The sequence below is a fragment of the Aethalodelphis obliquidens genome, unplaced genomic scaffold, assembly GCF_003676395.1.
Source record: "Aethalodelphis obliquidens isolate GAN/ISIS:26980383/991018 unplaced genomic scaffold, ASM367639v1 scaffold120, whole genome shotgun sequence".
In the NCBI taxonomy this organism is placed as follows: domain Eukaryota; kingdom Metazoa; phylum Chordata; class Mammalia; order Artiodactyla; family Delphinidae; genus Aethalodelphis; species Aethalodelphis obliquidens.
The window spans coordinates 1,605,862-1,624,527 of NW_020838064.1; the positions used below are offsets into that span (position 1 = coordinate 1,605,862).

Consider the following 18,666-nt stretch of genomic DNA (forward strand, 5'->3'; position numbering starts at 1 on the left):
ACCATGACAAGTGTAATAATAATGGAAAAGTTTGAAATATTTTGAGAATGTCCAAAATGTGACACAGACGCAAAATGAGCAAATGCTGTTGGGAAAATGGCACTAATAGACTTGCTTGATGCGGGGTTGCCACAAACCCTTCAATCTGTAAAAAACTCAATACCTTCTAAGTGCAATACAGTGACGCACAATAAAACAAGGTATACCCGTATGTTACTTATCCTCGGTAAAGTGAGCGTAATAATGGCACCTATTTCAAGGTGTTAGGAGGATGCAGCTAAAGGGGCACTTCAGAAAGGGCTTAGCAAATGCCCGATTTACACCAAGAGCTCAGTGTATGTTGCTCTTAATAATGCTGGGTGTTTTTTTTCCTCCCTAAGATTGTAAACTCCTTGAGGTCAGGAACTCGGATTTTTCATTCTTGTGCCTACCATCATTACTTCAACTGTCTGAAACAGCGCTGTCCAATAGAACTTTCAAATATGGTAGCCACTAGCCACATATGGGTATTGAGCGCTTGAAATGTGATTAATGCAATTTTATAACTGAATTTTTTGTTTTACTTCTAATAAGTTCTAATAAATTTACACAGCTACATGTGGCTAGTGACCACTGTATTGGACAGTGCAGGTCAGTAAATGTTTGTTGAATGGAGGAGAGACTGAATGTACCAGTATATGGGACTAGGTAGAGGGAGAGAGAGCCGTGAGTTGAGAGAAGTGGAAAATACAAAGGAAGAAGAGAATAATGGACTCAGAGTTGATAGATGCCCTGGAAGGCCATCTATTTCAACTCCTACCCAGTGCTTGAATTCCTTCTCCTGTATTGCATTATACCTAGAAAAACCTTTTTCATCTTGAATGTTCTCCTTGTAACTTCTACCCTTTGCTCCTTACCCTCCTGGTGCTATGATCCAAGTTTCTAGTCACTCTACCATTATGAAAACACCCAAATAGAAGGTTGTTATTGTGTCTGTCTTTTCCCCAGAGCTTTCACTTCTCCAGGCCAAACAGCTCTTCATAATACAATTGACTAGTAGTGTTTTGTCGAGGAAGCTGCTCAACCTCATCTCTAAGAGGGGATAATCCTTGTACCTACCTCACAGGGCTGTTGTGAGGCTGGAATAAGATAATGTATGCAAAGGTGCTTGCACAGAGCCTGGCATTTAGAAAGTGCTCAATAAATGTTCGTTATTGTTGACAAAGAAACATGCTTTGCCTTTGTTTTAGAATCATGGAGTTTATTTTTCTCAAACAGGCCTGTAGGGAGAAAGCAAAGACAAAGGGTTTTGTTGCTCTGAAAAGCAAGTGAATTGATGCCACTTACAAAGTGATAGAGTTACAAAATGAAGTTAATGATGTCAGAGATGGTGAATTTATACACACAGGCGCTGTAATGATTATTATAACCTGGATGATAGACCCAGTTTCTTAAAACAAACATTCTAACAAATGCAGTTTTCTATAACAAACGTAGTAAATTCAGTTTCTCACAGAAACATGAAAAATAGGCTTTGTAATAATCCTGTGTTTGAGGTTAAGTATTATATTCTTTTAGGATATTTCCATTTAAAAAGCAAATTATCACAGCAAACAGACCTATCAGAAACTCAATTTCAGGAAAATGAGATACAGAATAGATATTATTAAGACCTTTATTCTGCCTGGCTAGTGCTGTGTGTGTGTGTGCACGCGCACGCGTATGATGACTTACTTGTGAATGTTCTTCAGTTTTCTCATCTTTCCAGTGATAACTAACCTAGGGCTTTTTATTCTCAAAAGCACCTGTATTAGTATCAATAAACGTCTTTTCTGCCAAGGCTTCTAATTAAGTCTTGTAGTTGCTTATGACAATGATTTTTAACTATGGTTTTAACCAGGACTGATTCAAAGTATTTGGAGCTTACAGTCTTTTATTCTGATATTGCTGCTATTACTGCCATCGGCATCCTTATTATTGCCGTTGGTTCATCACTCCAAACACTAGTCTCTGGCATCAGCGCTCAGTGCTGTTGTGAAGTCAGGTCCCTTCTTCCCACCTGCCAGATAACAACATGGTCCAGTTCTGAGTCAATGCTTGTTCCCCCAGCACAGCTGGAGAAAAGTGACACCAGGTGGCTCTCAGCAGTGTTTATCGGTCAACATCCATAAGTGCCTTCTCCCTTTGCCTGCTTCTACTAGTCCCAAGTTTTTACTCCACTCCTCTGACTTGGTGTGATACCACTTGGCAGATGGAGGAGGCATTCACTGAGAATAGTCAGGCGATCAAGAGTGGGGAGGGAATCCTCCAGCTTCCTGATACCAACAAACATATTTGCATCTGCTCGTATGGAAGAAGTATTTATCCCGCTACCCACACAGCTCAGCCCTGCATCTGTGCTTTGGTGCCGTCCTCTCGCTATACCAGGATCCTGCTCTATAACTCACCTCTCCAACATCTTTAACTTCTCTACTGGCTTTTCCGTCTAAGCATCCTCTAGTCAGTCATCTTGGGGAAAACCTCTCCCTTGACCCCTGTCATCTAGCTCTTGTCTATTCCTCGTACCCTCTCTAGCCAAGCTTCTGGAAAGAACTCGTGTTCTCACCACTGTCATTCCCATTCCCTTATCAACCCATGAGCTCCTACTTCATGGCTCCAGTGAAATCATTCTCATGCATGAATCACCATATCTACCAGTGCTGGGAGTTATTTTAACTGCTAGACCAGGCATGACCCCAGGCACTGTTCTAAACACCAACAATTACTCTCCCTACATTCATTCTACAATTCCTATAGATCCTACTGGCTCAACGTCTCCTGTAACCCCCAACTCCTCAGCCCCTAGTTCTCATGGCCCTAACCACTCCCTGTTTGGATTGCTGCTGTAGCTTTTTAGTTGGGGAAGGCTTCCTTCCAGACTGTCTGCTACAGGAACCTCTCTCAAATTCAAATCTGATCACATCATGCCATGACCTACAATGATTTTTACAGCTTTCATGGTAAACATAAACTTCTTAGCTTAACACCTAAGCCCTTTAATGATTTGGTCTCTGTCTCTTTTTTTTAGATTCATCGCCTACCATTTGTCCAAATCATCCTAATGGCTAACATTTATTGAGCTGCCCTTTATGTGCCAGGCACTGTGCTAGGTGCTTGCTTTTCTTCTTGTTTAAACCTCTCAGTAACTTGGTGGTTTAAACAGATAAGGAAATTGAGGCATAGAGAGCTTTGGAAACTTGTCCAAAGTAAGTGGTAGAACCGGACTGCAACTCCTGTGTGACACTCAAGTTCAAGCCCTTAAGCGACATAGCAGTGTGCCTAAAGTGTAGACCTGGAGCTCCCACATCACAATATCCCAGATACTTGCTAAAGTGCAGATTCCTGTGGTGTGATGATTCACCCCATTCCTTGGGGGTGAGTCCCTAAGCTCTGCATTTTAAATACACTCTCTAGTCAAGGGACAAGGCATAGTATCACTCTCCTGTGCTGTGTACCTTTAACCATAAGAAACTATTCCTCCAGCACACCACACTGTTCCATTCCTCCGCACCTTTGCACAAGCTTTGCCTCTTACTGGAACATCTCTGCCTTCTCATCTTCATCTTTCAAGACTCAGCCCAAGTGGCCCCTCTTCTGGAAAGCCTTCTGTTATTCTTCACGCTGATTTTGAAGCCCCTCCTTGGTGCTTCCTGAGTGCAGCCCTCTACGGCATCACTTTCACATCTTATAACCACTGGCTCTTACTGTCCATCCCCTCACCAGGACACAAGCTCTTCTGCCTTCTTCATCTGTCCCCCCAGCACCTTGTACATCCCCTTGCCATAGTATATGCTGGCTAAGTGTTCGTTAGATTCACTTCCAGCCTCCATCTTCCTGGTTCATCCCTTTCCAATAGGCCACTGTTGGTGAACACTGCATTTTAATTGCTGTTTCATTTAGGAACATGTTCAGCTGCAAGTCACAGAAAACCCAACTAATAGTGGCCTGAGCAATAAAGACATTTCATCACCTCACGTGCCTGGAGCATGGTGGCGGGGAGGTTCCAATTTGAGCACAAGGGCTCTGTTCCCCCAACAGGGTTATAGGTTCTTTCTGCTCTGCCTCTTACATAATGTTGCCTTTGTTGTATAAAATGAACAACTATGTTTACTTGTTCTTAGATTAATGTTCGTTTAAAATGCATATAACATTAAATTCCCCTAACCAATTACAGGTTCTCCCTGCTACCCAAAAGTAGAGAGTTCCTGTGAAAACTTTCATAAGCCAAAATGGCATAAAGCAAAGAAATGATTACCTTAGGACACATCTTGCTAAAGGATGCACAGAATAAATCGAGAAAAAGTACAGATGTTCACAGACAGTTCAAAACTGTGGTGGCGTGATGCTGAGATGCTGAGTGTAGTTCCAGGGGAAGGAGCTTGGCAGTGCCACTCCACTGCTCAGAATACACACTTCCTCTGTAACAGTTTGCTGCAAAAAAAAACGCTGATCGCTCTTTTCACTTTTCACCTTTTCTGTTAAAGCAAAAATGCCCTTTGGATTTCTCTTGGTTAGCGAAAACAGGTACTATTATAGGTCTTTTGTAAAAGTGAAGTGCGTAAAGCAAACTTTCGAAAAGTGGGGGACACCTGGAATCCAGTTTACAAGCTTAGGTAACGAAAAGATTGTAAACATTTGGAAATTTAATATACCTGATTTTCTTAAGAATTTCTAGTGCCAAACCAGCAAATTTTTCTTCAGTACTCTTTACAAACTTAATAAATTCATGCAAAATTTTATGGCTTTCAATGTAAAAAGCATCAGTCTGTAATCAATTATATGTTTTAAATTGAAATCGCAAGGTGACAGTGACAAATTCTCAAATATGCCAGATTCTCTTAAATCTTACAGAGGCTTGAAATAAAAAACACATCAGATTGTCCTGAGGCAAATGTATTTTCCCATACTTCTACATAATCATATAACTGTATATCTTTTGTGGTTGTAGGATGAAAAAGTTTGTATATTTTCCATCAAATTTCTCATTGGGAAAAATATAAATGGCAAATAAATCATAATTAAAGAAATATAAATAAAAGTAAAGTATCATTTTAAATATGTATGAGATCAGTTAAACCCTAGAGAAACAGGCAGACTTACTATTTGGAGTGTGAATTATTATAAACCTTTTGGAGGAAAATTTGGCAATTTGGCCCAAATTTTAAATTATTTTTTTCTTTGAAAGAACAATTCCACATCTAAGAGTTAATCCTACAAAAGTACCTCCTTTCTGATCAATGATGTATGTATAAAGATGCTTACAACAGCATTGTTTGTAATAATGAAAAATTGGAAGCAACCTAAAAGCCCACTAAGAGTACACTGGTTAAATAAATGAAGCACATCATATAGTAGCAGCATTGAACGAGCTCCATGATTCAGCACCTAGAATGGATTCTGGCATATAGTGGACTCTCAATAAATATGGATGAATGAGTTGATAAAGAGTCAAAAGTAACTTGCTGTAGTGTTTGTTTTGTTCATTCATTCATTACTTCATTCATTCAGCTTCTGACTTCCCTAGCGGTCCAAGCGTGATTAAGACTCCACACTTCCAATGCAGGGGACGTGGGTTTGATCCCTGGTCGGGCAACTAAGATCCCACCTGCTGTGCAGGCAAAAAATTTAAATTAAAAAAAAAAAAAGTACATTCATTCAGCTCCATATTCTTTGGGAATGTGATGGTGAGCACAAACAGACCCAGGTACATCCACATCCCACCCCCCCCAAAAAAACACAGTCTTTTAGAAGAGATACTCATTAATTTTTACAAATTTCAAATAAGGGTAAGACTTAATATGAGTTATGCAGAATAAGGACACAGTGTTATCAAGTTCTATGCTTGGGTGATTTGAGCTGGTCTTGGAGAACTAAAGTGAAGGAATGTATTTGTGAATTATATACAAATGTTAGTAAATGCACTGAAAAAGTTGTGGTTGAATCTATGCCAGTTCCAGCAATGGTTATGGGTTGTAATGGGATTAGGTATGACTTAGATTCTACATAAGCCATCTCCGTATTATTTGGAATTTTTCTCATAATCATGTATTGCTTTTGTAATCAAAGCTATAAATGTATATGTATCTTGAATCCAAACGAATAGTTTTCACACCGTGTTGGTGATTCTCAGTGTGTTGGGGGAAGAAGGTGAATTTACATTTTTGCTTGAAAGGAAAGAATAAAGTGGTAGAGCTAGAGTTGCTGTGGTGGGCAGAATTCTCAGATGGCCCCCAAGATTCCTGCTGCTAGTGCACATAGCTCCCAGTTATCCAATCAGAAACTAATTTAGGCACTGCTGTCAAAGGATTTTTCAGATGTAATTAAAGTGTGTAATCAGATGACTTTATTATTTTTTTTCTAATTGAATCTGTAGGTTTTTTGTTTATTTGTTTTGTTTTTTGGCCACACTGCACAGCTTGTGGGATCTTAATTCCCCGACCAGGGATCAAACCCAGGACCCCAGCATTGGAAGCTCACAGTCCTAACCACTGGACTACCAGGGAATTCCCTCAATTGTCTTTAAGAAGATTATTGTAGATGGGCCTGACCTAATCAGGTGAGCCCTTAAACGAAGTCAGAGAGGTTCAAGCAGAAGAGACTACTGTTGCTTTGAAGTAGCAAATATCCAAGAGTGAGCTGCCTGGACCTGAGGGCGGCCAGCCTCTTGGTGCTGAGAGCAGTCCCCATAACAACCCAAAAGAAAATGTGGACTTCAGAGCTACATCCACAAGAAACTGAATCGCACCAACAATCAGTGAACTTGGAAGAGGACCTCAGCCGTCAGATGAGATCACAGCCATGGCCAACACGATTTCAGCCTGATGAGACCCTGACCCATACCCAGACTCCTGACCCTTGGGAATTGTGAGATAATAAATTTGTGTTAAGTTGCTAAGTTTGTGATAATTTGTTACATAGCACTAGAAACCTATTCTAGCTAGTATTGGGAATCAAAATTGCTTAAAACCTGCATCCTGATATACTAGTCCCCAACCTGATACCTAGGAATTGAAAAAAAAGTTGAGAATTGCTCTACCACCTGATAAGGAACGAGGTAATGGAATAAAACTTGCCTCCAGTACAAATGCATCAACCCCATCTCACCCAGAAACTTTGTTTTCCCTCATCACTGCAAAGCAACTATACAATTGCCTTTGAAACATTGACCTTTCCGGAAATATTTTTACCAGTCTTTCTCTTAGGGGTGTAACCAATATAGTCATGGGCATTTTCTTTCTGTCTCTCAGCAATAGTTGTTGTTACGCTGTAGAACTTATGTGGAATATTCTTTGCATTAAGCTCCCCAGCAGGTTGACAGTGATCAGTCTTGAAACCTGGCTATTGTTCTCCAACTCACTGCATGTTAGAATCAGCTGGAGGACTTAAAATATTGATTCCCAGCCTCTTGCCCCAGACCTATTGAATCAAAATTTCTGGGGTCGGGCCAAGACATTAGCATTTTCAAAAATCTCCCGGGTAATTATAATGTACAGCCAAGATGGAAACTTACTGGAGCTTACAGTAGAACCTCTCCAATTTTAATTGCATGCAGGTTACCTGGGGGTCTCGTTAAAATGCAGATTCAGATTCAGCAGATCTGGGGTGGGGCTTGAGATGTTGCATTTCTAACTCCCCAGGGATGCCGATGCTGCTGGTCCGTGGGCAATGCTTCGACTAGCAAGGGTTTACGGGATTGCTTTTCCAGCCGTATACCCCAATCTGGCAGCCTTAACTTCACGCCCATCCCCACGTCTGCCTGAGATGGCTCATCTTGCCTCTGTCTCTTTTATTCTGCCCCCCTATACGTAACATTCTCCTCTTCTTTTTCTCCCCTCTCCTTCCTGTATGCTATTGGTGTCTTCCCTTAACCACCCTCCTCATTTTCTTCCTCTTTTTATCCCTTGTAGTTATAATTTGGTGGGCAAGATCTAAATCTACCTTCTTGGGAAGAGTCTCAAACTCTTACATAAAGCCTGGAGTCTTTCATGCAAGAGAAGAATCATCTCTTACCCATTTTAAATAAACACCCTGTAATGGCTAATTGTTTTTTCATTTTTGAAAACCACCAACCAAAATAAAATTTAAGGAGATTTTATTCAGAGGAAAGGGAATTATCCACAAGCTGTAATGAAGTATGGAATTGAGGGGTTTTTTTCCCCCCCACTCCCTTCAGAGTATGAAGCTGAGCTGCCTCCCTTTCCAGAAGGATATAAAGCCAAACAAGAAGCTGTTGTTACTGTGAGTATCACCTGGGCCCCAACCTAACTGAAAGGTTCTTACACGAAAACAGCACTGATGACTGGTGAGCATCAGACACTGTCATGAATCAGGGAGGGGGAAAGGAAAGGCACTGGAACCAGAACCAGAACCAGAACCAGGGCCAGTCATACCTCTGCTGCTAATGATGTGACTTAAAGGGCATCACGCAACCACTTTGAGCCTCAGTTTCTGCATCTGTTAAATGGAGCAGATAATCCTTGACTAACTCACAGGGCCTTTGTAGGGCTCAAATGAGATCCTAGATGAGGAAGGCCTTTGCAGTGGATTCAACATCATGTCCACGTTGGGGACAGTTTTGCAGATGGAGCAGATTTCTTTTTGCATAGCTGGGTGGGCTAAGACTGTACTAAGGAAGGAGAGAGGGCCAAGGACAAGGCAGCCAGGAAGGGAGGCCCTAAGGCAGTATGCTTGGAGTAAAATAGGGACTTAATGGAGTTTAAAATAAAAAGGTAAGGCTCTGAGAAATGAAGGGACTTGAGCAGGGTCACAGGGATGAGACAAAAACCTAAGTCATTAGACTTCAATATGTCACTGCAGCTGCCTCCATTAGAGATTCTGTGTCTAAGAACTTCCTTGGCTTGTGATTGTTCCTTTTTCATAGCATCCTGTTCTTGCTTTATGAATGCAATGCTTTCTCAAATTTCTCTGCAGATACTAATTACAGTTCTCTCCCCTGAATTATTTTTGCTTCTTCAGGGTCAGTTGTTCTTTATAGATCTTGATCTTTGTCTTTTATGCTGTTTATGTTCTTCATCTATGTAGAAAGTTTTGATTATTTATTCAAAATTTAAAATGCAAGCCTGAGTGGATATTTCTACATAGTTGGTATAGTTTTCTTCTACTGTCATACATGTTGGTTTGTTTTCTGGATGGGTCTCTTCCATGAATAGAAACACTGACTGGGAGCTCATGGGGAGTGATTGTCCACTGGAGGACTTTTCTTCAGGGTCAGCAGACAGGGACTCCCTATTTTGGGACTGGGCTGGGAGCCTCCACATCAATGTTGAGGTTTTTTTTTTCTCTTGACTGCCAAAATGACACCCTGCGTAGTTCTACTCCTTCCCAGGCTGTTTGTTTAATTTGTTTACAGAAGATTCATTGGAAAGGAGGGAGAGCAGGTTATAAAAGGCTGCTGTGAATGCCAAAGGGGGCAGAAGCAGGAGGAGGGAGGATGGGGCAGCAGGCCACGGGGTCTCCAGCCAGATTTTCACTTAACCTCTCCCGTGTATTGTTTCCTTTCTCATTCCCACACTGTGACGAACTGAACCTCTGAAGCCCTTTGGAATTCTGGTGGGAACGTGGACTCTCGTCTTCTGGGGGCAGTTTCCTCCTGTGGATTCTGACCTGCCACTCCTCCTCTCATCTGACAACAGGCTTTATTCTGTTTCTTTTGTAAATTTATTTATTTATTTATTTTTGGCTGCATTGGGTCTTCGTTGCTGTGCCCAGGCTTTCTCTAGTTGCGGCAAGCGGTGTCTACTCTTTGCTGTGGTGCGCGGGCTTCTCATTGCGGTGGCTTCTCTTGTTGCGGAGGACGGGCTCTAGGCATGCGGGCTTCAGTAGTTGTGGCACACGGGCTCAGTAGTTGTGGCACGTGGGCTCAGTAGTTGTGGCTGGCAGGCTCTAGAGCACAGGCTCAGTAGTTGTGGCGCATGGACTTAGTTGATCCGTGGCATGTGGGATCTTCCTGGACCAGGGCTCGAGCCCATGTGCCCTGCATTGGCAGGTGGATTCTTAACCGCTGCGCCACCAGGGAAGCCCTATTCTGTTTCTTTTGGAAATGTCTGGAGATCTCTCATCCATTGACAGCCCTCCCAGTCTTTGTTATGGGTTTATTTCTTGGTTGTCCTTTATAGGTGTCTTGGGAGAGAAGAGAAAGATTTGTGCTCAGTATGCCCCCTTGAACCTAAAGTCTGACACAGACTTTTATTTTTGTTATATTATAAAAGAAAATACAATGATTTAAACTACATGAATTGATTTCCCTCCCCACCGCCACCCCAGGCATCACCATCAGATGAAAGGGTTCTCTACGGCTTCAACACGGAACACCTTTACCCAGCTGCTCCTTTAGCCGTGGTCCCACAAGTATCCTGTCCTCAAGTTAAACGGGAAACAATCGACCCAGAAACATGTACGTAAGGAAGTGCAATCTCAGCTCTATAGTTCAGGACTTGTGACATTGCAGAACCATGGGGTGGGGTCAGGGTGGACAGATAGACCTCAGGGAGACCACGTAATAAGAAAGAATGTGTTCTTGTTTAATTTTTTTTTTTAAGAGAAGTAGCCTTTATTCCACTGATGTATCTTTTTTTTGAATTTTATTTTATTTATTTTTTTATACAGCAGGTTCCTATTAGTTATCTATTTTATACATACTAGTGTATATATGTCAATCCCAATCTCCCACTTCATCCCACCCGCCCTCCCGCTTTCCCCCCCGGGGTCCACTGATGTATCTTTAAGGTTGAAAAGGAAGAAAGACACTTAAGTTCTTAAGTTCTTAAGTTCTACATTACATACAAAGGGGGAAAATGTAAAGAGTAAAAGAAAATGTCATGCTGTCTTGCTTTGTGTGTGGAAGCCAGAGATGCAGGCGTCCTCATCTTCCTCCCTGAGTCCCTGTTCCTCGCCCTCCCTGGTGCCAGGCCCTCTCCCGCTGGTTTGTTCTGCTCCCTCCACTAGTGGGCTTTGGGCTTTGGTAACCACTATTACTGTGCCCTTAGGTCCTTGTACCCCCGCCCCGTTCCCCTCTGACCTCAGTTCCTACCACACTCCCCTTGCGTATTTCCCTCCAGCTACACCGGCCTCCTGGCTGTGCCTGTGGCCCTGGCCCCGTGTGGGACCCCGTCTACAGCCCCACCAGACTACAGAGGCTCAGAGGGATATTTTAAGTTTCGTCGGTAATCAGCCCAACTCAGCAGTCTAGAGTAAAATATAACATTTATGGTCATGTTGATTAATGGAGAATACCTTTTTTTGTTCGGAAGCAAATGTTTCTCCCAAATTAACTTGAGCCATTTTGGATTTTTGGTGGGAATTTTTTGTTTGTTTTAGGTTCCCCTAAAGAATATTTGGAAACATTCATCTTTCCAGTTCTGCTTCCTGGAATGGCTAGCCTGCTTCACCAAGCAAAGAAAGAAAAATGTTTTGAGGTCAGTTGTTTTGTTTCTTTATTTCTAAATGCTCAATAATGCATTTTTATCAGGTGGTAGCTCATTATCTTAGTACCGTCAAGTGGCTGTTTTCAAAATGATCCCTTTGGGAGGGAAAGCCTTGTTTCAGTCGCTTATCCAACTCCGGCCGGGACATCTAGTTGTGCACACACACGCACTGCCATCTGTCTGGCCGCCTGGCTCTGGGGAGGTTTTCTGCCTCGCTTGGCCTCCCTGCCTGCCCTTCTCCTGGGCAATTGGCATCTGCCAGGTGTCTTGGGTCTTCCTGCTCCCGTTATGACATGCACAGATTATAGCTCTCCTGCCCTCTTATCCAGCTCCGGATCGACCATCCCACCTCGGGGCTCCCCCTACTCCACTTCATGCCAAATGCCACGAATGTACTTGCTTTAGGAGAGGCCTGGCCCATGGTGAGTGCTCGGTGACTGCAGCTAGTTATCTGTATCGAGTTCCAGTCCTGGAGCACCGCCATGTAAATACCCCAGAGGCTCCCTCTTTTCTGCAGTTGGCAGTGTACGTCGGGTGTGTGTCTTCCCTGCACAGTACTAGAATTTTGGATGACCTATACGCAGAGAGTAAAATAGCAACAGCATTTCACGTTGACCAAGTGCTTGCTCGGCTGGGTGCTTTGCTTAGGGCTTTATCATCACTCCCAACAGTTCTGTGAGGTTCCTCTTGATTCATATTGTCTGCATTTTGCAGATGAGAAAACGGACGAAGGGATAGATTCAGAAAGGTGATCAAGGGTGAATGGCAGAGCTAGGATTCAAATCCAAATTAAATGATTCAAAATGATATTTTAAAAAGTTGGCTGTAACTACAGTGCAAACCCCAATTTGTTTGACCCACGTCTTTAAAACATTCACAGATAATGGTGTCACCTGCTTGGTTGCCCTTCAGGACAGGATCTCTCTGTGAGAATAGGATACTGTCCTGATGCTTTTATATACCGAAGAGACAACGTTTTCACGTGCTCTAGCAAACACTCAACTTTCCTTTCGCGCTGGCTTGACGTTATACTGACCCTCCTGTCTCTTAGTCACCCCACTTTATACCTCCCCCTAATTCACTGCCACTGGTCCATTCAGCATAACATTCCTTCTGACAGGCCTCACCGTGACAGTTGTGTCTTTAGTAGAAGCAGAAACGAATTATGAGACGTTGATCTGGAACCAGGCAGCACGCTTGTGGAGGAGGTGTTTAGGGTACGCTGCTGGGCCCCGGTACACTGTTTGAGAACCGTGGATCCACATAAGGAGTCCAAGACCCCTCGGCCTGGCTTTCACGGCCCTCTGCAGTCTTTTCCCTCCTTCCTTAGAAGGACATCTCTCTCTGTTCTCCTTCCTGGGTGATACCCTCTAGCAGATAGAACCACTTGGAGGTCCCTGTACCTGCCCCACACTTCACGGCTTCTGTGCATATGTTCCTTCATTTTTTTTTTTTTTTTTGAGAAAAAAATCCTTGAGTTCTTCTTCTCTGCATATTTAAGTTCTATTTGTTTTTTCAAACTCAGCTCTGTGGCTTCTCTTTCAGGCCTACTGTTCCCAAACTGGAAGCAATTGAACCCAGCCCTCAGATTTCAGAGTATCTCATCTATTCCTCTTCTAGTGGAAAATTAAGACATCCTTGACCCACAAATACACTTCATTTTATACATGTCTGTCTCCCCCAGTATTTTAAGTTCCTTGAGGACAGATTCTCTGATTTATTTTTGTATCTCTATTCAGTGCCTAGTATATCCTACCCAGTACCTAGCCCCTGGTGAATACATAGTTGGCCCTCAATAAATGAGTGCACAGTTGGACGTCAGGGGAGCACCTCTACTACTATGTCCTTGACCAAAACCCAGCTTTCTTCTATCTGGGAAGGCTGTTCTCTTGGGCTCATCCCTGGAGGGATGCCATGAAGGGGGGTGAGAGAAGAAGACATCCATATATTTCGTGAGTTAGTCAATGTAAGAGAGCAGTGGGTGGCAAATTCCACTGCCTAACCCTCCTTATATATTAATTATGCAATTAACTAGTAAATTGGGCTTTGGTTTATGGCATATTGATTAAGAACACATCTCTGGATGTGTTCTCAGAGTTACCTGGTTTTGACATCTCCCTCCACCCCAGCTGGCTGTACAGCCTTGGGCAAGTTATCTCGTCTTTCTGAGCCACCATCTTTTCCTTATGTGTAAAATGAAGATGATCATAGCACCTGCTCATGGTGTTACTGAACCAGGGACTGAACCAGGGTCATTTGCCTGATGCACAGCAAACCAAATACTAAGACACTGAGGTTTGCAGCAGAGAAGGGGTTTATTCACCAGGCAGCCAAGTGAGGAGATGGGAGAACAAGTCTCAGGTCCACATTCCCGAAGGCAAGGGGCTTGGGATATTTATGGGTGAAGAGTATACCGTCAGAGGTCCAGGGGAAGGTGATTGGAGGCAGGAAAAGGGTGAGGTGATCACTGCTCTGCACAAGTATATCTGAATTACATGCTTCTTTCTTCATGGGATACATGTTCAGAAAATAGAGGTGCTAGCATGATCTGAGGGTGGAGTTTTTGGCTCTCTGACGTCACAAGGTCATTCATGGGACAACTATGTAGGCCCAGTTTTAGGGTCGGTGGTCCCAACCAGTTTTAGCCTGCTTGAACTGGACAAGAGCTGACTCCAAGTTTCTGAAAAACAGCTTAAGTCACCGTTACTATAGCAACCCATACGTCAGAGGTGTTATCTATAGGAGGCGGTTACGGAGTCTTGTGATGTATTATCTAGGCTACATGAAGCTTGGAGGGTATGCAATTTGCAAAAATAATTAAGGCATCCTTGATCAGTGAAAGCAGGTTATAAGCACAGGGGCTTTTAACAAGCAGTTCCCTTATCTGCTCAAGACAAGCTCAAGAATTTCTGTTAGCCACCAGTTTTGGTTAACCCTATGGGGCACAGTTTCAATGGGATTATCATGCTGATGAAATGAGGTGGCCCATACAAAGTACTTAGGGCAGTCCCTGGAATGTAGGAAGAACTCAGTAAATGTTAACTTATTATTATTATTATTATTTTGTTAACTTATTATTGATCATTAGTATTACTGGGCTGCAGGTTCTCCCCAGGTAGTGTGGGTTACACCCATTACCTGAGTGGGCTTGCTCTTGTTCCTTGGCTACCCAGAGGCCTTATTCAGCACTTGGTCCCAGCTCCCCCCCAAGCATCTGATTACACAAGGACTTCATGAAGAAGGTTTATTTTGCTGATACTTTCATAGAGAGGTGGGAAGAGGGCTTTGTTGGCATCTATCAAGCAATACTTCATTAATCCTCTCTAGAACCACGTCTGTCCTCTCCAGGCACCTCCTCCCACACAGCCTCTCCAGACCCCTTTTGGGTCCTGAACAATTCAGCTCTGGCTCTCAGCCTGCATAGCCCACTCAGCAAAGAAAAGTGCAGCATTCGGCTTACCCTTCCTTCCTCAAAATGCATTTCAACCGCTATTCATAGCTTTTGGTGGGTGGGAGTGGTGGTAGGGGGCTTCACACCTCTCACCCCAACAGAGACAGAATTGCAAGGTTTTCTTCATATTGCTCTGGCAGAAATTCTTAGTTTTGAGACACAGGCCTGGTGAATTCAAATCTGGGAAACCTTAATCCTACTATATTCTCCTGACATTCTGGTACAGACCAGTTGTCCAGATTGAACCAGAAAAAAACACAATGATCAGATCCCCATTTTCATTAACATGAGAAGCTGCTCTGCTGAAGGGGCTATAAACAGAAAAAGCTGGTAAAATGAATGCCAGCAATTCAGGTACTGACTGTCCATCCAGGTCATGGTGGTCCCCTCACTTGTGGTTTGACTGCTGCTATCATAATAGTTAGTGATCGTATTAATGGTCAGAGAAGCTATCTCACTGGTTAGTTGTCTACTGTGTGTCATCACTGGTCAAATTGCTTTATACGCATCATCACATTTCACCCTTACAATCAACCTCTAAGCCAGATCCCCTTTTCCATCAACCGCTTTTTACAGAGGAGGTCCCTGGAACTCAGAGAAGTCGAGCATTACCTAAGATCACTCAGCTAGTGAGCAATGGAGCAGGTCTTCAGCCAAGGTCCAGATGCTCCGAGAGCCTGTGCTTTCATCCCTCTCAAAAAATGGGGCTTGGAGGCTGTCCTCTGAATAGCTCCAGGAAATACAAATTTTTTAAATTTGTGGTTCTTTCCTGGAGAACAGATTGCTACTTGCCTTAAGTTATAAAATCTAAACTGCTTCTATTCTTGTGTATTTTTCATTTGCTTGTTTGGCTTCCCCTGACGACTTAATTCTTGTCCCCCATTTGTAACTGAGCTTCCCCTCCTCTGTGTGGTGTTAAACAGGGCAAGGCGTGGCCATATGGAATGGTAGTGAGGCTGGGGGCCAGAGAGCAGAGCCCTTGGCCTGACCCTGTATGTATCAGATGGCCTTGCCTCTCTGGCTTCAGGTCCTGCTGCTAAATGAGAGAGACCAGACAATTCTGCAAGTCATATTTCAGGGGTCTTTGTTTTTAATCCTGCTGTTGGCCAAAGTATATTCAGTGTACCCTGCCTTTTATTAGCTTGATCAAAGGATGGAACGCAGTGATTAAACAATGAAATAAATGAGCACAATGGAATAACCTTTGTTTGGATATGTGTGAGAATATCTGCAAACATATTAAGCCACCCAAGTTCAGTTCCTTTCAACAAACATTTATTAAGCCCTACTATGTGCTGATCATGGGGCCAGGCCCTGGGGACCCAGAGAGGACAAGTCTGGCCCTGTCCTCAAGGAAACCACAGATGAGTAGCAAAGCCCTCGGTAGCTGAAGGATAAAGGTAGCTTTTATTTTCTTCCCCTTTGTTCTCTTTTGCTCCTCCAAAAGAAGAATGAATATGGAGAAACAGCGAGCGTGGATCTGGTGCTAGACATTCACTTCTAGACCTTAAGGCAGTTATATTCACTTGTGCAGCCTTTATTCTAATTTATTCACTGTTATTCTTCTAATTTATACAAAAATCAGCTAAAAGGACAGTAATTAAGATTTTACATTGAGGGTTGCATGTCTAATTTTTGCCCATAAATAATTTTGTAACGAGGGGGGCTAGAAACAGTTTCCAGCCTCCAGGCAATGATAAAATGCTTTTAAAGAATCAGAGAAATTTCTATTTGTATTAGAGAGTAATGAGGCATCCTTGTGCCAACTCATACTTCATCTTTGACATCCCATGGATGAGCTGCCACTGGGACTAAATGAAAACAGATGAAACCTCAAATGCTGCAGGTGCTTGAATGGAGCATTAGACTTTCAATGCTATAATGAATGATCAAAGGATGTAAAAAAAGTGGGTTCCTAAAACTGATAACTTGCAAGAATTGATAAACTTTACAGGCAGCTAGACACCTAATGTGACCACTTCCTTGCAGTGTGACCCTATGTAATCTGTGAGTAATCCTCAACTACTAAAGGGATGACAGAGGTGCTCTCGTTACCAGGAGGATGACTCACTGAAGGGTGCTCACAAGCACCGTTGAATGTTACCTTCCTGCCCTGCCTTCTCTTCAGTCTTTACCTGGAAGTTCAGTATTTGAATGCTTCAAATAGGCAAGATGGGTAAATTATCATTACTTCTTTCCATGCCAATCCTGATTCAGGATTTTAGGATTTCTTAATTAAATTTGATTCCCTCCCCACCTCCCCACCTCCCCCGACATCACGTAGTCTTTTGTGGGTTATTTTTGCTGGCTTAAAAATTACATTATTGCCATCTCAACATTTGTCAGACCCAAGTGGAGCTCCTCTTATCCAGATCTGCACAACAGATTTGCATTTTCTTGATTCAGCTCTTCCTCACATCCTGTCATTGGGAATAGATGCTTAAACTGAATGATAACCAGCCTCCAGCCGAAATTGCATAACGGGAGCGTTCTTATCTGTCACCCACAATTGAATGTGCATCCAAATGGCTCTTGAACAGCAGCATAATTCATTGTTAATTAGGGCCATTCAAATTATATCTTGAAACGGCATTTGTATTAGGTCACTTAAGAATAATTGCTGATTTGTATTTTGCCCTTAAAATGCTGACTTCTAGTTATTTTTTCGTGCTTTCCTCATTTTCTGTTTTGTCCTGTGATATTGTTCCAGCAATACCTGGAACATAGTAGGGACCCACTAATAGTTGTGGGATGAATAAATAAATATGATTCTGCAAAAGTCAGAGCCTACTTTTAAGATCATAATTAAGTTACAGGAGCACATAGCTGTTACATGCAAGAGGTCATTTACTAACTGTACCTGCACTGTCTGGATTTATTACTTCCGGAGGTAGGTAGACCATGGGGAGGCTGTCCAGATCTGTCGGGTAGAGCTGAGGAAGGAACAAATCGTCTAAAATTGAAGGAGCCTCACAGCCAGTGGAGAGCCAGAGAGTTGAAAAAGAGGCTGGAATTCAAGAATAGTAGTTTCTAGCACATTTAGAGCCCGTACTTTGTGCCAGACACTGTTTTAAGCACTTTAGCTGCGGAAACTCATTTAACGCTCCCAACAGTCTTCTGACGTGGGTGCTATTCTTGCCGTCTTACAGATGAGGGCCGTGCGGCACCAGGGTTAATCAACAAGCCAAGTACATAACTAGTGAGTGGCAGAGCCAAGAGTCAAACGAGCAGCCTGTTTCCTGAGTCTAGGAATTTGACCACTGGACCATGCTGACGGCAGGTCTAATGGCTTTCAAAAGCAGAGGCTAGATTTGGATAGGAAAGATGATCTGGGGACTTCCCTGGTGGTCCAGTGGCAAAAACTCCGTACTCCCAATGCAGGGGACCCAGGTTTGATCCCTGGTCAGGGAACAAGATCCTGCATTATGCAACTTAAGATCCTACATGCCACAACTAAGACCTGGCGCAGCCAAATGAATAAATAAATATTAAAAAAGAAAAAAAAGAAATGATCTGGAGGCACTAGAGAAGAGGACTAAGATGCTAGGCAGGCCTGGGGCAGACACCTCGTGGGGCAGAGCCTTTCATTAGATTGTCCTGTGAGCACCAGGACACCTCAAGGAAAACCAGAGAGAGAGGCGACGCCTAATGACTAGGTCATAAAGCATTTGGTCAGTTACTCATACACCTGGTGTGTGTGTGTGTGTGTGTGTGTGTGTGTGTGTGTGTGTGTGTGTGTGTGTGTGTGTGTGT

At 43.0% G+C, this 18,666-nt stretch overlaps 1 protein-coding gene across 7 annotated transcripts in view; it reads left to right on the forward strand.

The window, feature by feature from the left end:
- The window catches only part of IQCK (IQ motif containing K), a 126,804-nt gene that overhangs the window by 1,289 nt on the left and 106,849 nt on the right, over positions 1 to 18,666 (forward strand). For 4 of the 7 annotated variants that reach the window (XM_027098104.1, XM_027098106.1, XM_027098102.1 and 1 more), the window contains exons 2-4: positions 8,192 to 8,256; positions 10,303 to 10,432; positions 11,356 to 11,453. In XM_027098104.1, coding sequence (XP_026953905.1) covers positions 8,192 to 8,256; positions 10,303 to 10,432; positions 11,356 to 11,453 — 293 coding nt within the window. The remainder of the gene's footprint in view (positions 1 to 8,191; positions 8,257 to 10,302; positions 10,433 to 11,355; positions 11,454 to 18,666) is intronic. The other 3 variants (XM_027098108.1, XM_027098109.1, XM_027098107.1) reach the window with 2 other exon arrangements.